The sequence below is a fragment of the Elaeis guineensis genome, chromosome 3 (assembly GCF_000442705.2).
Source record: "Elaeis guineensis isolate ETL-2024a chromosome 3, EG11, whole genome shotgun sequence".
Classification (NCBI taxonomy): Eukaryota; Viridiplantae; Streptophyta; class Magnoliopsida; order Arecales; family Arecaceae; genus Elaeis; species Elaeis guineensis.
The window spans coordinates 102,763,139-102,785,948 of record NC_025995.2 but is presented as its reverse complement, the minus strand read 5'-3'; the positions used below and the strand labels follow the sequence as shown (position 1 = coordinate 102,785,948).

Genomic DNA, 22,810 nt, shown 5'->3' with positions numbered 1-22,810 from the left:
ATTGAACTTGGAAACCTGTTATCCTTGTTTCAACAAAGTTAACAGGACTCCTGGTGTCCGCTTCCAACAGTCAAGATGTTTGTGGTTTGGTTTTTAAACCGTACTTGCTCTTGTAAATTCTTGCTTATTGCTGCTGTAGCACAATGTGGTACATAGGGTAGGAATTCTATCGAGCACAACCTGTGGATTTTTTCAGCAACCACCGCAGGATGCCTTATCTTCGTACTTTTATCAGGAACCGGAGTTCCCTCATAAATGATACTTTCTAAGGCGGATCTTCTGGTTTCATTTTCTCACCGATCTCGGTATTCCGAATCCAACCCCCTATGCATGTGCATCCACCTTTGTCTGAAGGTGGAGATGGAACACTATGTATGCTTTATTCTATCGATATCATCACATTGATTTCATGCTTCATAGGGAGCTCCAAGGTATCGAACCTAGACATGGAAGTAGCATATTTTTCTTGCATTGGATGTCAGCCATCTTATCTCCTTGAGAATGCCGAGAGTTGTTTACCATTTTCATCAGGCAAATCAGATTAACTTAAGGATTTAATAATACGGTTTTTTTTTTTCCCCAATATGAGATTGGGCAGTATAAGCTCCAATGTAAGGGGTTTGAATACTTGAATATGGCATAACTTGTAGCACATGTAAATCGTTTTGAAAATTAGAGATGGTCAACTGTAGCAGTCAAAAGGTTGCTTACCGTAAGATGAATTACAAAGCCACATCGCATTAATCTGCAGTAAAATATCTACATTCCTCATCATTAGCTCCTATCCATCACCATAATTTGCATGCCAATGTTCCAGTGGTCCTGAAAGTAAAATGGAGCAGTTTAAGACCTTGACTCTTTCCAGCTACTGTCAACCCTCTGGCTGGTTGCTAGTTTTACTCGTATCATTCATTTGGTAGCAGGTAAGACCATTCTCCTGGAAGATTCATGCCCGATCTCCATCCACAGCCAGTTGAACAGCTGAGCAGTGAATCTGTATATGACTAATTTGTTTGACAGTTTCAAGTACAAGTAATGTGATCAGAATTACAGAATGAATAAAAAAATAATGAGGAGTAATGCTGGTACTTTGGTACACTACATGGAAAAATCTGGATTGACTTGCTAGTACATCATCGTCATCATTGTCCACTACGCTTTTCTCAGTTTGGCTATGGAATACGACTCCAGAAAATCATGGAATGATTGATAACTTGCTGCATTATAATTTTCTCAACCTCAAATCTCCTGGCGGAAAACTTTCTCCAGGAAACTAATGAAACGTTTAGAATACAGCTTAGGTTCAACTGCGGAGATGGACAAGGGATCAAACTTCAGTGATTTATAGGCGTGTTCAATTTTCTTAGTCATGTTGTACTCCTGCAATATATCTATAATTCCAAGATAGAGAACAACATCATAGACCTCAACGGGATCAATTTCTGCTGAATCGGGGCCTTCATTGTGAAGAAGCTTTCTTTGAGCTTGAGCTGGCATGTTAACCCCTAACTGCACCCTCAACCTGCAAAAATCAGTAGATAACATGCCCGAAATGACAATTCCTAGGTGATGAGTAGTTGTGAGAATATGAATTCACAAGCGTAGAAATTTCGAGATAAACAAGTGATTCAAGATGTGCTTCACATTAACAAAATTTTAACAGATCATGGGGAAACGAATGATGCACAAACTCTTTACCACAATTTCGGTTAATGCATGGCACACTCAAGTGCAAGTGACATGACAGGATGGCTATTAGATCCTTGACTACTGCCATTCTTGTGACATGACATCTGAGACTATAGCTCTTATGGATGATCCATGCAGCTTGTCATATGCTTAGAATATTTTGAAGTGACTGGAAATTTTTAGCTGCAGTACATCCTCAAGAAAGTTTTGTAAATCAACACAAGTTTATCAGCACCTCAAGAAAGTTTCGTATATCTATGCAAATTCATCAGCACCTCAAGAAAGTTCTGCATATCTACACAAGTTTATCAGCAACCCTATAGTTTTGCAATTTGAAATTCTTCTTTTCAACTTTCCACGACCCCCAAAAAAGTTCACGAGAGCCTGATATCAAAGATAACCAGACACAATAAACCGAGGTGTTGGAAGTAAATAATAAAGTGTCTCCAGTTAAGAATGAAAAACTATCAAACTAGGCCATGTTCTTCTAAAAGGAATGTAGTAAAAAACTTCTATTATCAGAGGATGAGCCATTATGTTTCAAGTTGCCAAATGAAACCACTGGGACTAGGAATTTAAAGTGACAATGTTATAAAATACATGGAGAGCAAGAGTCGCTCAACATTATAAAACCTTAGTTCAAGTTCATTTTGAGATGAATGTACTTTCATAATTATATATAGCACCATGCAATTTGGCATACTAACCCTAATAGTTCCATCTATTCATGCTAGCTTGCTGAATAGGTGAGGAATGACCATACATTATGATCTTTTAAACACTTCATATATCATGAAGCATGATTAATAGTGCAAATTTTTGATTTTTGATAGCCAATATTTAGATTTTGCATTGATGGTGAGCCTTGGCATGACAGTTAAGGTTTCTCCATTATGACATGGATGTCATAGATTCAAAACATGTAAACAACCTCTCTGCATGCAAGGGTAAGGCTGCTGCATATAAGCCTCCACAAACCCTGCAATGGATGGAGCTTTGTGCACCAAGCCACCCCTTTTTTGTGATCTTCAGATTTATCATCGACAGACTTCGGGCCCAATCTTATCAGCAGGAGTTTTGCCCAACTCTGCATGCTTATAGGTGTGTGTAGGGTCCTAATTCTGACCAGGGGTTTACAGGCATTTCCAAGCTTTTCCTCCAAGCACTTTCTCTAGTTCCAAGCTTGTATCAAAGACTCTTGCGTTGGGTCCTCATCATTGGTTCTGACATTCACCACTTCAACACATAAATCAACGATCAACTGCATAACCAATAACATAAGTTTCCTTACCCATACAGTGTTATTAATTTTCAGGATAACAAACCCCATGTTAGCTAACCCTAGCTCTAACCAGCCTTCTAAGTTTCCCTTATCTCACAGTTACTAAAATGTGGTGTTTTGTTGAAATTTGGGGTTGGTGGGATAAGGTGAGAAAAATTTGTAATTAAGTAAAAGAAAGAGAGAAGACAGAACAGCACAGGTTAATTTCAAGCCATCTTTGGTGGTTATAGCTTGACACAGTTATCTCACTTTTTGGCACATTGACTGATAACTTGAACCTCTTGAAAAGCAAACTTGTTCAATGGATTAGCAGGGCCATCCCAAACCAGGGGTTATCCTGCAACCGAACAGGGCCTACAGGTTTAATGGAAAACCTAAGTTGGAGACTGAGAGGGCTGTATATTCGATTAAGCTTCAATAATTAAGTTTTCTTGAACATCAATGGACCATTCTCTGGTCCATAAAGCCAACCACAAAAGTGTGAGGTAAGACTTATGGGTTTAGTTTTGTTTGGTTTGGATTGACATATTTCTTATTGCTTCTACATCATACAGCTTGAACAAGATCTAGTTTGATGATTCTGGACTGATTAATGGCATCTTTTGTGTCAAAGTCTTCATTAAAATCTTAACTCACCATCTCTTTGCAAAAAACAGTTCTGTACTGCATGCAATTGAGTATGCATTGCTCACTATATTTTCATTCAATTCTCTGATTTAGTTTGAGTTTGCTATGTTGTCAATAGAATGTAACAATTCATAAACATTTTTAAATATTTGCTTTGAGGGTTCTTAAAAATTATTGAAGAATAAGAAGCAAAATAACTTCTCTCCCTACAGCATGGAAGCTAACCACTACTAAGACTTAAACCACCATTTTGATCATTTGCCTAAAATGCCCTCTAGCACCATGTGCACTCTTTGTATTGACCTTAGTTGCTTGGCAAAATTGAATTGCTACCTGAATTAACCATGAATGGCATCCTGTACCAAGGACATTATCATAAGTTATTGATCTATCTAGTCTGCATGCTATTTCTCATAGTTAGACAAAGACTAGTTAACAATCCACCCGAAGTCTGGGAGAAGAAGGCAGGGGGAAGGGGCGTTCATTGCATAACTTTCCTACTATATAGTGCTAAAAATGCTTTTTCTATGACATCTATATATGTCGGCTTATGTTTAAACTGCAGCAAGGTAGTTTAGGATGAACAAATAATGAAACATAAATTATTTGTAACATCTCTACTGCTTTACATAGCTAATATATTATTAGAACAAGAAAAATGAAAAATGATAGCTACCTTCCTGTGCCAGGCAAAATAAGATCAACCTCCTCATCACCAACTGCAGATGCCCTTAATGTGCTGCCTCTAATGTGTGAACCGGGCATGGTATTCACAGAACCTGGTTCATGAGCCACCAAGAGCAAACCCTTTGGTGGAACTGTGACCTCATCTTGTGATGGTTCATCAGCTGGAATAAAGTAAGAATAGTTGGAGTGCTAAGTAGCAAGAAAAATCTAAGCAATAGGTGTGCAAAACTGAGTCAATTACTCAATGATTTAGTGGTAATTTTGTAATGTGCAAAATCACAAATATCAGTCCAAGGCATCAAGAATTAAATATTTGCTTCATCCCACAGAATGTTATTAGAATCTCTTAGCATTAGATGCTGCTGAATAGCACCAATAAATCTATTTACAGGAGAATGATGTATGTTAAGCTGAATAGTGCAGACATCTCTGGTCTAGCTTTCAATCTGAGACTCACATTCAAATTATCTGTCAAGATCAAACAGTTTAGATAATCAAGGTTCATATAACTCTATTTTGAAGAATATAAAAGAGTATCCGTCTCTTGAGAAGATGATATGCACCAATTTATGCATCTTGAAAACCATTTTTTGGAGGGCAATTTTTGTCCCCTACAATAGACCAGTTTTGTGTTGGGGGCTGTTCTGTAAGGTCCTATTGCTTTTGGACCTGACAATTAAGCAATTGACCCTCATACTGTAAGACAGTAACTTGAGTAAAGAGCCACCTAATTAGATGTGTTTTGGCCATTTTGCCTGCTTGAAGTGGAAAACCTAATTTTTTACAAGAAAAAAAAATGATGTGTGTTACATTCTCAGTTCTTGCTTTCTCCTCTTGTTTTTTCCCTGTGATCTCTTCCTCTTTTGTCAAGTCTTGTCCTTCTTCCATCTAAAATCCTTTAAGGGTATGCAGACATTGTATTTGTGATACCACAAGGAGACTTAAAGTAGATATACTGTACTAGTTGATACACTGTACCATAGTAAGTTAGAATGATCTCTTTGATGATATAACAATTAGTCTCTCTTTTGCATCTTCTTTTGACTTCATTTTAGTTTTCTTTTTCTTAAAACTCTTGATTTCTCAATTGTGAAAAAAGAGAGAACAAAATTAATATCTGCTCAGTAAGTAGAGTGCATGGATCAATAGCTCGAGTCTAAGGATCATTCATTTTAATTCTAGATCATCTATAGTATTTGAACTAATATTTTCCCTTCTCCATCTTTATCTCTTCCCTCACCTTCTGTATTTATGCAGTTATGGGCAAATCATGCAAGAGAAGAATATCACAGTCAAATTGAAAGCTACACAATATCGACAGTATTGCTAAGGATCAAAGTTTGAAGCAAAAAATTTCTTTGACACATCATAACATGAACAAATACTTTGCAACAATCAAGATTATAATACATATCAAAATAACAAAAGATGTCGGCCTCCGATAAGTTCCAAGGAAGGCTTTGCAGCAATAACAGAAGCATTGACCATTGTGTTATGAGTCAACAGCTAAAAATTCCTTTGAGATTATTTCTTTCTTTTTTTTTTGTTGACCATGTAATATAATTAAGGTTACCTTGAGTTTATTATATCGGTAGGATTAGTTTTCATGTGTAAAATCAGTTAGGATTTGATTTATGTATTTTGGGATTTAACTCATCACTAAGGCCTATTTTAGCCAGAGTAAGGATACCATAAGGAACTTATTTTGTTCTCTCAGTTGGTTCTGTATCTCCTATTCCATCCACAGTCATCATGAAATTAAGCTCAGGATGCTCTAAATGCAATCCTTCACTTTGGGGTTGTGCTAATTTATGTTTTTCTAAATTGTTTCTTTGATACTGACTTTGTGTGTACGAATCAATCTTATCTAGCATGCTTGCTTCTGCCCCATATTAATCACCTTCGCAGGGTTCGCCTTGTATGCTTTGGAAAAACTACAACTTAAGATTATCCGTACAAACATCTGATGATCATATTGTGTTTATCTAATTGAATGTCTGTTAATGCATGCAATTACATAAATATATGCATGCATAATGTAAGGTCAAACCTGAGAAATGATGTCACTTGAATTAGTTAAGTAGGAAGAAAATGCCTGGCCTGCATGTTTTTACACTTTTTTACATGCTAACATGGCAGCACATGAAAAGATATTTTCAATATAGCTTTCTGAAGTTTCAAAACTGCTTCCAATGATGTGCTTCCAAGTTAGCATGTGAATATTATGCATAAGAATAGCATTGTGTTCTGAACAATGAATGAATCCCACTAAATCTGAAAAATGGGCATCAAATAAAAGCAAAAACAAATGACAGTTTCAGTGGTGACTGCTTTGTTTTGCACCATGCATAAGGGCCAAAACCAAAAAATAAAAAATAAAAATAGAAATGAGATACCTACAGTTGTTGGCTTGTGAGCTTGAACTGTTTTGAAGTGTATGTTGAGATTCCAAGAGAGCCTTCAAATGTTCAGGAGCCCTAAAATGCAGCCCCAACAGCATGCTATAATCAATTATACATTGTGATTCTAGGAACATGCAGTCTAGAGAGATTTGTCTGCAAAGGGGGGGAAATATTTTGCGTAAGATAAAAGATTGTCTGTATTATAAACGAAATATAACAAGTTACAGTAATACAAATCATAGCCTCAATAACATTAAAAGAATCCATTTTCAACTTCTGCATTTGTGAAATCCATGAGGAACAGGAGTTAGCAAATTGTTAGATATCAGTAGTGGACAGATAGATCATGTTAAATCCACCGAAACAAGACTTAAACAAATTTTTAAGATCGCAAATAACATACTTTTATTTGTAATTGGCTCACTCGATTTACTGCTTGTTGTACAGACAAAGAGGTCCAAGTACCAATCCATATTGTATCAATTGATAAAAATAGGGCCAGCAGGCTTTTGGCATGATAAAGGGTGCTATGTTATGTCTGTGCCAGTTTATATCAATCTGTATTGTTTTGCTGATGCATATGTAATCATATCCTGCTACTCATTCTGAATGTCATAGTTCTACTTGAGATTGTTCGGAACTCTTGCCACAATTCACCATTGTGTAAGCTTCAGATGACACTACCATTATATGAGCTTTCACATTACCAATAATACACAGAAATCCACCATATTTAAAGAAAGTGCAACCACAATTACATCTTCCCCATGTAGTATTTATAATGAATTTTGATATTATTTGTATTTGGTAATCTGTAAACATGACCGTGTACTTGAATTAATGGAATATGCTTAAGGAATGACAATGTACACAGATATCTAGGATAATTTATGATTCCGGAATTCTGCATACTACCTAGTTACTACGTTTATATGCCTTAAAGAAATGTTCTTTACACCATTACAAAGATGTTAAAGTTGCTCTATGCTTTAAAAAGAAAAAATAAATAAATAAATTTGCAAGTCTTAGCATGCTAATTCAAATTAACGACATGTACGTGTCTCTGTGAGTGTGTGTTCCCTGGGCAGTCATGAGGGAAGGAGAGCTTTTACCAGGATCACAAAAATGAAGAATAGGATCTGCACGTGCTAACAAGTTGGGGAAGGAGGAAGTTTCAAATAATCACCCTTCTAACTTTTGGTCGTACCATGTAGGCATACAAGAAAGTAACTATGTTGTACGCTTGGATCTCTTAGAGAACTTTAATTGGGATTTGGGAGTCTATAGTTTATTTCCACTTCTGGAAGTATATTCACTTGAGCCATTCTTTATTTTGCCTATTCTCCTATTAATCCAAAATGTAGAGAAAATAATCACATCAAATCCACCTAAGAATGAATAGTCCCAGAAGTAGGGTCCCACTAGGAGTCTCCAATGAAAGGAGTTGGTTTGTAGTTTTAGTCTATAGTTAACAAAGACTTGTTAGATGTGCTCATAAAGTCAAAGTGGGAATTTAAATAAAAGAATACCACATTAAGATGAAAAGAAAGGAATGAAACAAAGTATATATATTATTAAAATAAAAGGTGAAAAAGAATTAAAACTAGGAGTTGAACCCAATCGAGGATGTAGTAGTGGATGTTGCATACATGCATACATGGAGGGTGGATTCAGATACATATCCATGTCTAATTCGGAAAGATGGAAAAAAAATAAAGATATGTAGGAAAGTATACTATTTATTATTTAATGCCGTGTTACTATTTAACATTTTGGGTCTTTAGGTGGTCATATTAGGAATGAAGGGTTTTGTGACTAGGTCTAGATGGAAGCCCAGTAAGGGTAGATTTTTTTCCATTCGAGTGAAGACAATAACCAAGATTTTCCTATCACAGAATAACACTATAACTTAGTAATTGACAAGTAATCAACAAAAAGTAATCATTACATGCCTCCCAATGGGTTCTATTAAAATAATGATACATCATATCATCCAACTTGATGGATCCCATTGACAGCCACAAATCATTGCTGTCATCAACATCCAAATCCTTTCCCAATCAAATATGGGATCGATCAAGATTTTAAATTCCATGGGACAGAGATGTCTCGGTATCTTTATGGAACGGGACACCCTGCTGTCCCATCCCATCCCATCCTGACAGCTATCCCAATCATGCATCCGATAGATATCCTCCTCTCTCTCCCCTTCTTCTTTCATTTCTTTCCTTTTTTTTTTCTTTTCTTCCTTCTTTTCTTTCTTTTTCTTCTATCTTTCTTTCTTTTCTTTTCTTTTTGTTTCATTTTCTTATCCCTTCCTTTCTTTTTTTTTTTCATTTTTCTTATTCTTTCTCTTTTCTTTCTTCCTTCTTTCCTTTCTTTTTGTTCTTCATGTTTCTTCTTCTTTTCTTTCACTTTTTTCCTTTCTTCATCTTTCTTTCTTTCTTTCCTCTTTCTTCTTCTCTCGCTATATGGATGGGTTTCGGAGTCCCAACCCTGTCCAGGCCTTGTTTCCTCACAAAAATGGGACGGGACAGCTAGGACATGCACTGTCCCGTTGGGACGTAAAACCTTGGGATCGGCTACACAGCAGAACACTAAACTAAGAAGGTCCCACGAGATTGGACAAATTTATGACTAGCTGGTTGAAGTAGCATATGCAAGGAATGAAAAATAAAAATGAGATTTTTATATAAGAATATTGTTACGAAACTAAATTAGCATACAAGTAGTCCACCTTTTGAATGAAGGTCACATGCTTTGGTATTGACCACCTTTTACATGCATATAGTGCAAAAGAATGCAACACAAAAGTGGGGGAGGTGATAATGCGAAAATCCAGTTATGCTCTCTCCTTGATTCCTTCCCTTTTGTTCTCTCCTCTGCCCCCCTTCTCCACTCCTCGTCCCTCTCTCTAATGCACCCTTCATGCTCTCTACTTCCTTGCCTCTCCCCTCCCTTCGCATAAGTGATGACAGGCCAAAGTAGCTGCAATTATGGTTGGGATTGGCAGTAATAGGCCTTGCAGCCACATCAACATCCTTATGAGCCAGGTCTGTAAGTGTAAGTGCTGCCTTTCTTTAAACAAAGCTGATGTGGTTGACACAAGGTTTGAAGCACCAGCCTGTATCAAATGTATGATGCATGCTATACCGACTCAATACAGTATTAGCATGGTATGAACCCCTGGTATGCCTCTATACTGATATATGGTATAGATGCTATGCCAACTCTAGCACCATTGCATGTCCATGGACGTGTTCTATACCACATATTGGATCAAACTGGTAAGATGAGTATTGGGCCTAATATCAAGGCTCAAACCTTGGTTTTGGCACATATAGATTTGTTGATATGTATTGACATGATTTACTCGAGATAAAATCAGAAGTCTAAGTAACACAACAAAGTGAAAAACCAAATAAGAGCATACAACTAAAGAGGTTGTGATGATGAGATCGGGTCGAGTTCTTGTTGTAGTTTGTGAGCATTGAAGAAGATTTAAGAAAAGCAAGAGGGAAGTTGAAGCTATCACTTGAACCTGTAGACACAAGCCCTACCTCGAGACCCAATCTGCATCCTAGATTTTTGGGTTGGATATGAGAAAAGTTCTGGGTCTAGTGTAGTAATAACATACCCAACTCAACCTGGCTCAATGGCATAGCTAGTGTCAATTTTATAGAAAACACTGATTATATTGTTTTATCTTTATATCTTTAATTTATTTTATAAAATATATAATCTTCAATTTGCTTCCCATCATTGCCCCTTAATTCTTTATGTTGCCTTCCATCTAAAACCCAGATGATCACCATCCCACCTCTGACCATCATATAAAATTTATGCTATTTCCTCTTTTTCACAAGTGGACTTTGGGACTCGAGCCAGCATCCAATCCATGATTCACCAATATTGGACCCATAGACTTGATTGGTCTTACAATTTCATAGGCAACTAGACCTAGAACCAACCTGATTGATGGACAAGTAGGGTTTGGGTCAAAATTTTGCAGTTGTGAGATCTATCAGGAGTATGGAAAGAGTATAGATCAAGGTTTGCCAAATCGATATCAAAAGTTGCATCGGTCGGCAACCAGTTCAATATAGTACCAGTATGTACTATACCAAGCTAAGATATACCAAAAATCTGGGAAGGGAGAGGGAGAAAGAGAGGGAGAGAGGTGCATCGATACCCTAACCCTAGTAGTGTCATCGCTGAATCCTAACCCTAGCCAATGTTGCCTTTGTGGAGCTGTCATCATCACATCATCATTGTCATCGTAGAACCTTGAGAGAGGGAGTAGGGAAGAGGAAGATCTCGAGATAAGAATTGAGAGAGGGAGAAGAGACTTGAGAGATCAGAAGTGAGCAAGAGAAGGAGAGAAGAATTGAGAGGGAGGAAAAGTATCAGAAGCTTGGAGCAGTTCGATACCCGAACCACTCAGTTCAAGGCAATTCGATGGTCCTTGGTATAGAATATGCATAGATACAATTGAGCTCTACATACTGAATAGGTCCACGTGTGAAAAAATAGAGGGAGTGAGAGAAAGAGATGATAGTGTGCAATGGCCCAAAGGTGGATCATGGTGATGGCACCTATAAGTAATGATGATGCAATGGACTAAAAGGAGGTGGTAGGAGAATAATTTAAGATTTTTTGAGCATACTCTAAAGTCTAAATAAAAGCTAGAGATAAAAGAAATTATATAATTTGCATACTTGTCAATTAACATATTATTAGAAAAAAAAGACCGAAAGAGATGATAGTGTGTCATGGAAAAAGGTAGATGATGGTGATAGAACCTCTAAAAATAATGATGCAATAGACTAAAGGGAGGTGGCAGGAGATGAATTTATGATTTTTTTAGTATATTCTAAATAAAAATTTAGAGGTATAAGGACAAATATAATTTGTATAGATGTCAATTTGTATCACATATAATATATATTATTACTAAGTAGCCATATCCAAGTCTAATCAGGTGAATTTTTGCAAGACCTATACATAAATTTGTTTACATGCCTATCTAGGGACCCAAACCCAACCTGAAAATCCATGGGTCTAGATCTAGCATGGGTAGGTCTAGTAGGTCTAGGTTGGGTCCAACCCTACAACTTTGAATGACACCAGTAGTATGCTATGTCTATGGTAAACATCAGAAAGTACTACAGTAGTGCTCATTATTGTCAAACTTTGCGTTAAACTTGTACTCCATATCTTTCTTGAACATGGAGGATGGCATAACTATAATTGTACAATTGGTTCACTAATTTAATCTAAGCATTTGATAAGTTACAAGCTAAGAAGATTCCACTACTAGAAGTTGATCAAAGATTTAGCAATTTGGAAACTAAATAAGATGAAAGCCACTGACCTAAAGAGCGACTCACGCCATGAATTCTCCAAATGGAAAACGTATGATAGATCAAGATCCTTTAGAGTAGTGTTTTCATTAATGTTATGCTTGCTTGTTGACCTTCCTTGGGATGAACCTTTCAAGTCATATCGACGGTGAATGCGTAACTCCGTGCAAAACATATTTCCCATCACAACAAACCGGACCTGCAAAGATTAACTAAAAACATTGGCAAGAGCATGTCTGAGTTAGGAAGCATATTACAAAATATAGTATAGGATAAATACCTTCCGTGCACCTTTTATTGTTATTCTGTGAAGACCAAAAAATTTTGTTATCAGGGTATTATCATAAATTCCAACGTGATTATAATATTTGGGAAGCATCTTCAACAGAATCTGCAACAACAGAACTACATTTTAAGTAACTTTCCCAATATGACGCTACTAATGCAATTCCAATATAAAATCTATTAAAAATACTAATTTAAGATAAAAATAATTAATTTCAATTACAAAGTTGATAGATTGCTGGGACCTAAATTGTACCTTGATTATTATAAAAAATTGACATGCTAGAAGCCATACTGCCGCTATGTCCCTGGTATTATCCCATTGTCCTAGTGTGCCACCACCAAGTGCCCCCCTTTCCTTTCTGTACCCCCCCTCTTTTACTATTCCTTTCTCCTCAGCTGGCTGACCTGCTGGTGGGTTTCAATTAAGTCAGGGGGGCAATCTATGTTAATATTAAAGGTCAAACAAATCTGAGCCTATCTTTTTCACCCCTTGCCACTACTAGCTAAGGGTTTCCTTATTTTCATTCTTTCATACCATAGGTAACCTGAGGATCTACTTCATCTTTCACCACTCATCCCTCAACTAAAACCCTAACCCTAATATCATGAAGTTCAAATTTTAGATGATCCTATATCGGGTCTACATCCACAACTTTAGCCCTTAGGTCTTTTCCATCTCCTTGCCTAGTTTTTTCCAACACCATTTAACTCCGTTGCAATCCTAATACAAAGAAGCTGCCAAGATGCTTAAGAAGCAGCCTAGGTGCATCAGCATTGCGTTTTGACGTGCATAGGCTTAGGGGCTTCCTCCTAAACCTAAACAGGCCTCCATCATGCCACATTGAGAAGCATAACACATTTGCTGTTTTTCAATATTTTTGTTTCTACTTGACTTTAATTATAGTCCATGAAATGAATACCTCAGCTTGTAATTGTGACTTAGTTTTCCTGGGTATTTTTTCTTGGAGGTAAGGCTTGATCTAGCCCAAAGATCCTCCCCAAAGTCAAGGTCTCTATTGAACAACAACATGGTCACACGCATAAGTGCATCCATATGTGGACATGTTTGATTTAGTACTTTTCTGTTCCAGACCACTTATAACCCTGAATGCCTAGTCAATGGGCATTTACTCCCAAAACAGCTCAAATTGCATTATGGCCATCATCCTGTTTTAAAGCTCATTGCATGTAACCTAATCCCTAGTCAGCATCTTGTATCCCTCCTAGACACCCTCTAATCCTGTTTCCCCTTTTTTTTTCTATCTTTTTATTTTTATTTTTATTTTTTTAGGCACATGCATTCTAATAACTGAATCAAGTAGACATTGAGCCCTCAAGAGTTCCAAGGTGGTTAGCATAGATCTGACCTTCCTCAGACAGACTGGGATGATGTTCCTTCCCTATATGTAATAGGAAGTTTTATCATGCATGCCTGGCATCAAGCAAGCAGAACCATAACCTACTTTTGCATACAATTTGTGTATTATCTATGTTTGAACCATAAAATATAGGTAGTGAATCCGTTCCTTATTTTTGGCTATATGATAATGCATTTGGTTAATTCCGCATAGCCAATGCTAGAGGGAATTTACGGAGAAGGTACTGAGAAACTTGCAACAACTCTTAAGTCATTTATAGGAATGTAATGTGTGCTCCAACAAATTAACCTGTGCACACTACTAGCAGAAACCAAATAAAGTTGGGAAGGTCATGGTAATCATCTTGCAACCTTTCAAATAAAAAACATTTGGCTAACCATTACTGGTCATTGTTAAAAGCAAAAAATGAACACAGTTAGCATTTTATAAAAAATTCTTAAGAAACATAAACAGCAATAGGAGCAGAATATCTAGCATAGAGGGGAAAAAACTTATTTAATGTATCAATTTTAATGACGAATGACAATTCAGACTTGCAATCTTCATAATTATGTGAGTTAACATATGCATTTCTTTGTGATAAATGTATCATACAATCATCTATGAGGAAACAAAAAAGAGCAACACATATGGTTGCAAGATTAGTTTACCATCATACTACTCTTATACCTAGCTCTATTTTTCAAGGAAAAATTTGACAAATGAAAACAAAATACTAATTGAATGGTCTGTAGAAAGGAAGTCTTCTAGGTTACTGTGTTTGAGATTAGGTAGGAATATGAAGATAGGAGGATTGAAATGTCATACATGGTGAGATAATTTTCAGGTTAACAAGCAAAAGATACTGCAAGAACCAATTAACATCTAACTGACAAATCAAAACTCTAACAATAAAGAGATTTCCATATAAATCAAACCTTAAGTTCATATTTTCTTAGAGTCTTGATTACAAATCTTTCATCTTGTGAAAGATAAAATATGCTGCCACTTTTCCCAGGAGAAGAAAGCTCCTTCAGACCATCAACCCCACATATGGACATCATGTAGTCTGCAGCATCTATCTTAAACATTTCCCGAAGATTCCTGAAAAAATATTTTTCACTAATTTAATCTTGAGTTTATTCCATCAAAGTTAGTAAGTGGCCTATCAAGTTGCATAATAGAAATCAAAATCAATAAATTATGGCCAAGCCAAGTGGTTGTTATTAAAATGTAGTGGTAAAATGTTATCTATGCATCTTTAGAAAGAGATGTGCTCCCCACTCCATTCTTCATATTTCATGAAAAATCATTTAATTATTTCTGCAGCATTTTCATATTAAGGGAAAAAAACCTGAGACGTGTAAGATTATACCCATTAGATAACCACGAGCAACAAGGTTCAAATGACAAAGAACTACAATATGCAACAAGAATCTCAGTTAGCAAGAGAGTATCTATAAGCTCATGTTTGAAAGTTCCTCCATGACTAATATTCTACGAGATGAATTATATACGTCAAGCATTGCAAAAGAATCAAATCATGATTTATATGACCATTGTAGTAATTGGTAGAATAGTCATGTGCCAAAAGACTTGTCTTTCCCATTCAGGGTAATTGAGAGAGAAAAAAAAAAAAAAGGAATAGAATGATGATGATGATGAGAGTATTTATATGTTCATGTTCGAAAGTTCCTGCATGACTATAGTTCTACGAGATGAATTATATACTTTAAGCATTGCAAAAGAATCAAATCATGATATATATGAGCATTGTAGCAATTGGTAGACCAAATGACTGTCTTTCCAATTCAGGCTAATTGAGAGCTAAAAAAAAAAAAGAATGATGATGATGACGATATAATTGCTTACTAGTCCCCATGACGTACAGAAAGGAGAAAGGAGAGAAAATGTTAAATTGAACTTGCAGTGGGTGTTGAATTACCTGAATTCCAGATAGTAATTAAGGAATAAGACAGATAAAGTATTACCTAAAAACCATTGGACAATAGTCCTTCCAAAAGAAATCAATAGAGTGATGTGGAGGTGTAAATTGGGAACCCTTGCTAGGGAAGTACATCCGTATTCTAGCTCGTGGTCCAAAATCAGAGGACCGAACTTCACGCATAGGCACAGGTGTGATTTTTCCAACTGTATACCTGTCAACTTTAAAATGAGACCTCTGACATATTTTTTTAGGAATTGCACAACAATTTTTTACAAACCGAAAACTCAAAAGCAACCTGTATATACTAGAAAAAGATAAATAAAAGGTAAAGGTCGTCCATGGAACATTATTGGTTAAGAATATCTATTTCACAAAAGATAATACAATATGAAAGTTCTTTTTTTATAATGTGTTATTGAACAGATTTTTTTCCACCATATAGACTAAGTAAAAGATCCAACAAGAACATCTATTAAGTTTTCTTTGATTTTCATTTCTCAAAAACTATTTTTAAACTCTGACTATCTATACCAAGTTTAAAGCCTCATGATTACATTGTCATGAATGGCAACAACAGCACATTCCAGACATAATAATCCACCAAATCAAGATCAAAATTGAAACTAACATTGCAGGATTTTCAAGGAAGACTTTTATTTGATCATGATAAGACAGGCTTTAAATGCTACATGGCAGACACAGAAGAGAAAAAGCATTGTCTTAATTTGTGTTGTATCTGATATTATATTTTACAATCTCCTTTGGGATATATTCCCTTCCTTATTTTGCATAAATTTAAAATATAAGTGCTTTCCTCATAAATATATATCTGTTATAGACATTCTACAAATCAGGCCATCTATGCAATCCTGCAAAGTATTTTTTCCTGCTGATCTAGTTTATGCCAAAAGACTTATGTATAGACCTCTAATATGGAGATTCTTGCTAAGCAGACTATTTGCAAATATCGAGATTACAATGCCAAGAGCAAGGTATTTCATAAATTGAGGGTACATAATTCTGCGTTCTGGCCATGCAATCCCCATGCTTTCTTCCTTACTCTCTCTTCTCCCCTCTCTACCTCCTATCTTTTCTCACGTACCTTTGATAAGTCAGAGATCAGATCAGATCTTTAGTCCTGAAGGACCCTCTTAATCCAACCGAAAGAATCATGAACCAGACCTTGAGGTTTTTTTTTTTTAATTTTTTCTTTCCCCAAACTGAACCCTGTTTCATGATGTTGAAGAACCTAAAGGAGTATAGGCAGCTTTTGCTTCCCTCTAAAGCAAAATTGGAAAAATCAGTTGGTTGACCTGTAACTTGGCTCAAGCCGAGTCATTTTCCAAGGCTAGAGGGTCAAAATTCTTGGTTAGATTAAGAGAAACATGTCTTGATTGAATCTACCTGAGTCTAACACGACTTGGATAACTTAGCAAGTCAAAAACACACACACACACACAGAGCAGGGGTGCTATCAGGTTGGCTCAGGACTTGGTCCAGGTAGAATAAAGTTGGAACTAGGTTGGATCAACCGATCAAGTACAGATAGGGTCCAGGACTTGGTTGGATTGGAACTAGGTCCAGGCCTTAAGCGTGTATAATTTGGAAGGTTTAATTCTCTTCATGCCCTCAAAACTATTCACTAATAACATAGACTCGAAATAATTAATCAATTTTATGAAAAATGTATGTGATTTAAGGTGAAAATATACATTTGCATACTGGGTAAACTAAGTCCAGATCGGGTCCAGTTGGTTTATAAGAGATCAAATCCTCACTTTACCATAATATGATCAGATTGGGTCAACTAAAATTAAAATAAACCCATACCTGAAGCCAAGAAGTTATATGGGTTTTCTTACCCAAAGAAGAAGAAGTTGTATGGGTTTACCTTTGGTCCTATACACAGATCAGGTTCATGCCAGTTATGGTTCTTAGTGACAACCCTCGATCCTTTCCTCCTATATAGTGAAATGATGCCTCTACTTGATAGGTACGAGCTTTTCTTCTTTCCATTAACTAAACAAGTAAAGATGACTTCAGCATTCATCAAATCAAGCATATACATGTTTTACTCCCACCAATTTTTATGTGATTCACAAATGTTAATTCTAAGATTATTGCAGATGATAATAACTTGCATATATAATTCTAATATACATAGTACAGGTGATTTAAGTGGCTCTATTATTTGAACTTTATTTTATTTAAAAATAACAACATATGTAGTGATTTATGCCATTAATCAAATTAGATTATGGACAATTCATATTCATAGTCATTCTCTCAGGCCAGATGTGGTTCGAGGATAGTGGAATGGGGCTAATGGGTCGGCTGGAATTCTTTTGGGGAAATTAACAAACGGTTAACTGGGTTAAAGCTATTCCACCATTTTGGTGGAATAATTTTGACCAAGTTAGCCCAGGTAGACAGGTTAGATAAAGCAAATAGTGGCTAAGCAAGTTTTCTGAAATATACATTTTGCCCTCATCCAGAATGCTCTAACCCAGTGAGCAAAAGTAACATTTGGATGAATAAGTGGGATAAGAAGCCCTTACCATGTGGTCACCCTGAATTAAATGGGCCCTAATAGGTTCCAGCTATCGCCTGAGAATATAATGCAAGAATTGAAAACTGTTGTCAATAACCCAACATAAACATAGCATGATAACCAACTACCAATACACAGTTCACGCTGCAAGTATTTTTTGTGCTCTACAAGTAAATGAGACATGGTTGGTTGTCATATCATCAAGAAAAGATGGAGGATAAGCAAATATCTGCTCCATTTGTCAAGAAACAGACCCATGTCACTGTTATCATGGAGCTTCTTGGGTGCTGTCAGCATCATACTAAACGATCCAAGCAACATATGGAAATGCATGTGCTCCAACTCAAGGTGCAAAATCAAAGTAGAAAGTAATCCTGTGCTTTAGTTTAACAATTTTGATAATTTTGGACCTGTTTTATAGACTTAACAAGCATGTAACACCTTATATTTGACCAACCCTTAAACTATGGTTTAGATAGCTATAATTATTTATTTGAAATTGTACTTTGATATAATGCTCTAAGTTGTCTTTTAGAATTCTGGTAGATCTTTTGTTAAGATGCCATGACTAAAGTAATCATTGCCATACTCAATATAGATTGTAAGTTATCTTAATTTAGATTTACTTTTTACCATATTGTAAATGTTCATGAGTTCAACTCTAGATAGGCGGAATGAAGCTAAAGGTTGAGAACATGATGAGTAAAAATTCACAACATTTTGCCATGCCAAAGGCAGTCTAGTGATATTCACTCAAAAGGAGGAAGAAGGAACATTTTTTTTTTTTTAATCAGAAGTTAATTTAAAAATTAGACAGAAAGATCATAAGTAATTGCAGCATAATCAATACAACTAAGAAATGAATCATTGCAAAGTCAAAACAGATAGAAAGTTGGACCTACCACTCAAGCATAAGTATTTAACGTGATGCATACCTGATTCCAAGTTGCAAGTTAAGCATCAGATAATAGCTTTTGTGACCTTTGTGAATAGCTTCACCTGGCCCTCTTGGTTGTTTTCTTCGAATCTTATGGTGACATTTTTTTGTGTGTTTTACACCAGAATCAGAACTTCTTGCTCTTTCCATTATTAACACTCCTTGCACATACTCCCTTTCATAAACCAAAACATTGTCATGCTGGAGCTTATGCGGACCATCGTCAGATGAAGAGGACAATGTGAGGGAACTGTCTTGTGACAAAACGCTACAAGCAGAATCACCAAAATTCCAAATTCCATCAAATGACGTAGGCCTATGGGAGATTCGTCCAGAATGACAGAAATAACTACTTATATTCCATCCATCAAGACTGTATCTTTTCTTATGCAATGGTTTATTCCTGAGTCCTTCAGAACTCATCAGTGAAGCAGTACAAAGACTTTGAGCTCCATCATTACATACCACAGATTCAGAAAACTTCTGCTTAGGTAGTTTGCTTCCAGCTGGATAAAAAGTTCCTCGCCCATCCTTTAGGCCCCTACTCCATGTTCCAAAATAATATGCCCCATCTGCATACTTGTAGTAACCTGAGCCATGTTCTAATCCATCCAACCAAACACCATCAAATAAATCACCATTTGCCCATTTCATAACTCCTCTGCCATTCATTTTTCCAGCTTTCCAGTTTCCAATATAAGTGTTTCCACTACTCCATGTATATCTACCAATACCTTCTTGCAATCCTTCCCTCCAAAGACCCTCATAAATATCCGAATTAGGATATGTTTTAGTTCCCATTCCATGCTGTATGTTCATCCTCCAAGACCCTTTGTAAACAGAACCACCAGGTCCATAAAAAGTGCCAGAACCATGAAGGAAACCTCCACAGATGTCACCTTCGTATGTGGCCCCAGCTGGCCAGTAAATCCGTCCTCTGCCAGTCATTTTGCTTTTCTCCCATTCTCCCTCATAAAGTGTTCCATCTGACCATATATATTTTCCTGTCCCATGAGGAAGTAATCCATCAAGGTTTCCAACATAGACATCACCATTAGCAAGGACCTCCTCACAATGCCTAGTAAATAAACGACAATCAGGATCTCAACAAAGAAGAAGCAATTATAAGCCTATTGACCTCATATTAATAGACTGTTTTTTTGCAGGGAAGGCTACATACAACACATACTGATAAAGCTGCATATATAAGGAAAGATGTGTAAGTTCACCTTTCACTGTTCTCACAGCTCCCCTCCATACCTGTCTTGTCTTGATGCATGATTATTCATAGATGAGATCAAAACAAGGAAGCAGTTCTTACACCACCTACATATGACAGCAACAAACCCAGAATTCCACCAATGAACCACTGCAAGTACAAGAACAATGTTCAAAATAGAAATAAACAAATGAAGAGGGATAGTCAAATTTTTATTTCTTAAAGTTCTCGTGCAGTAGACGCTCATCTATGTTTTTGATTGAACTTTTGTGGAACTAAAAGGGAAATGTCTATAAGATGCATATATTGTCTGTCCTGATTGTGGGTATAGGCAGAGGTTTGCAGATGACTTAGGGCTCAGTTTTCAACATAAGCAACTGCACATATACATGTGCCTGATTTGACCAGCCAAAACGACCACTATTTGGGGGGAAAAAGAAGAAAGGGTTAATCAACTGAAAGCTACGGCAATTTAAGTGACAATTTTACATGGTTGAGTAAAATAAAGTCCCTTTATGTTTAACCATTTACAAAGAGGACATTTGGATGCACTACCATGGTGTCCCTATAATATCCTATAATATTATAGATGGGAAACATATATTTAACCCTTCATCCAATGGAATATAAAGTAGGAGGTCTGGAGAGGACGTTGAAACTTCAATCCCAAGATTTTTCCATACATCATAACCCATTTTTTATTAAGCATGATATCCTATTTATGGTTGTGGTAGCAGAGTCCAACTCCAACTCGATAAGATGAAAGCTACCTCCTCTATGATATGATTCAAGGTCACTCCCTACATATACATGATATCTCACAGATATCACAGTTGAGCATTTACACACTTCCTTACCCTTCTCATTAGGCATAGTTTCTTTCCTCTAGGAGAAATTCTAAACACATAGAGGCTAATATCATCTTGGCACTCCATCAAGGGAGCAGTAAGTAAAAAAAGGAAAAAGAGAATACAATATTCTATAAAAGCCATTCCAATCTAGAGCATCCTCTTCCAATAAATTATCAGGCTTTTCATTGTCTACAATTTTCCCATTCATATGTTTCAGTCTCATAGTTCGCACATTGAAGAAAATGACATGATCCAATAAATTGCCAGAGTTAACAGATTCATCATCATATCCACCACCAGCCTCCACCGGAGAAACGTGCGTCGTATTCGAACTAGTAATTCTTCTTCTCAATACAATTGCTCTAGCACGCATTCACCAAGACATTATCCAACCACAGATGAAACGCAACAACACTGACATATTACGAAAACAGATCTCTATAACTACTAAACAAAAGACGAAGAAGAACAAAAAGATCGTTTCCTCCAATCAAACCCTAAAGCACCAATTCCTACACTACCTTCTCCCAACAAATGATACACCCATCCAATCTTCATCAATTTGCGCCCGCCCCTACGGGCACGAGGCAGTCGAAGCTTCGATTTTAACCAAACTCCCTAAAATTTATGCATTGATGCTAAATATTCTCCAACTCAAGAACTCAGAGAGACCGTCAAATTTAAACAATTCCAAAAGAAATAAAGCGAACGTACCTGTTTGCAGCCTCGCAGCAGCTCAGAAACAAATCCAACGCCGACCCTTTTGTGGACGCTACCTCCGAGATAAATCAATACCTACAAGTTTATTAAAATTAGAAGCATTGAGATTCCACTAGATAGAGGTCTTGAAGTGGATAGCTGTCGCTGTTCCCCGCCGAGAGAGAGAAAGAACGATTCCCTGAGAAGCAGGGAAGGAGGAAGGGCGAGGAGTGGAGAGGAGAGGGTGGTGGCGGTGGAGCTGAGATCACGTCACCGACCAGAGCGAGACTTTTCGGGCTTCAATCGGTTCGGATTTAAATATAAGGCGTTGGCCCGTCTGGTGATCCCCACGTCGGATTCCAACTCTCGTTTTTATTTTCCTCCTTCCTTGCAGTAGTTTTGTCCGTTTCAACCACTTCAGTCCTCTTTCCTTCTCTCTTTCGGTTGGTGCCTTCCCACTACTCCCTTTATTCCGTTCACCCGATCTCGTCATCTTCCCTCTTTTATCTTGTTGTAGCCTGGCTTCTTTATTGTTATTATTATAGAAAAGTATTCGTGAAACTTTTATCGTCAGTGCGGTGCGAATTGGGTACTCGTGGGGGAGAAGGAAGCTTTTACTTTTAATCAGGCAGCAAAGCGCAAGGTCAGTGGATCACTCTATGACACTTAACGAGACTTGGTGCTTCTCACCTTTTTTTTTCCCTGGGTTTGGTTCGTTTTCTCCCAACTTGTTTCCCATTTGGTCGTTTTCGAGCTAGCCGAGCTGCAAAAGACACCGGAGGCGGAGAAGTTAAAGAGGCAAATCTGGATAAAATTTGCGTATGACGGTATTCGTTCAACTTTTTGATCCTTACGTTGTCTTTTCGCAACGAGAAGGATACCCGTAGACATTACCGTACATAAAAGTTT

The 22,810-nt window shown here is 36.8% G+C and overlaps 1 protein-coding gene across 6 annotated transcripts; it reads right to left on the bottom strand.

Moving 5' to 3' along the window:
• Nucleotides 1-635: 635 nt before the first annotated feature.
• On the bottom strand, nt 636-22,340 carry LOC105041334 (phosphatidylinositol 4-phosphate 5-kinase 1). 6 transcript variants are annotated; one of them, XM_010918260.4, is made up of 10 exons: nt 21,917-22,336; nt 20,362-20,501; nt 19,131-20,210; nt 15,688-15,855; nt 14,635-14,800; nt 12,331-12,441; nt 12,062-12,249; nt 6,686-6,840; nt 4,275-4,446; nt 636-1,522 (listed from the first exon to the last, which is right to left on the bottom strand). In XM_010918260.4, exons 2-10 carry the CDS (start codon nt 20,409-20,411, stop codon nt 1,240-1,242), a joined length of 2,373 nt encoding a protein of 790 aa, XP_010916562.1. In that variant the 5' UTR covers nt 20,412-20,501; nt 21,917-22,336; the 3' UTR covers nt 636-1,239. The 6 variants fall into 6 exon arrangements, with proteins under 6 accessions (XP_010916562.1, XP_029119304.1, XP_029119305.1 ...); XM_029263471.2 differs by having other exon boundaries at nt 20,393-20,501; XM_029263472.2 differs by having other exon boundaries at nt 20,393-20,458.
• Nucleotides 22,341-22,810: the final 470 nt, after the last annotated feature.

Coding starts and splice junctions, on each gene's coding strand:
- LOC105041334 (XM_010918260.4), bottom strand. CDS start 20,411: ATGCATCAAGACAAGACAGGTATGGAGGGGAGCTGTGAGAACAGTGAA. Junction 15,856..19,130: donor AACTTGCAACTTGGAATCAG/GTATGCATCACG, acceptor TAAAGTTGACAG/GTATACAGTTGGAAAAATCA. Junction 14,801..15,687: donor TATTGTCCAATGGTTTTTAG/GTAATACTTTAT, acceptor ATATTTTTTCAG/GAATCTTCGGGAAATGTTTA.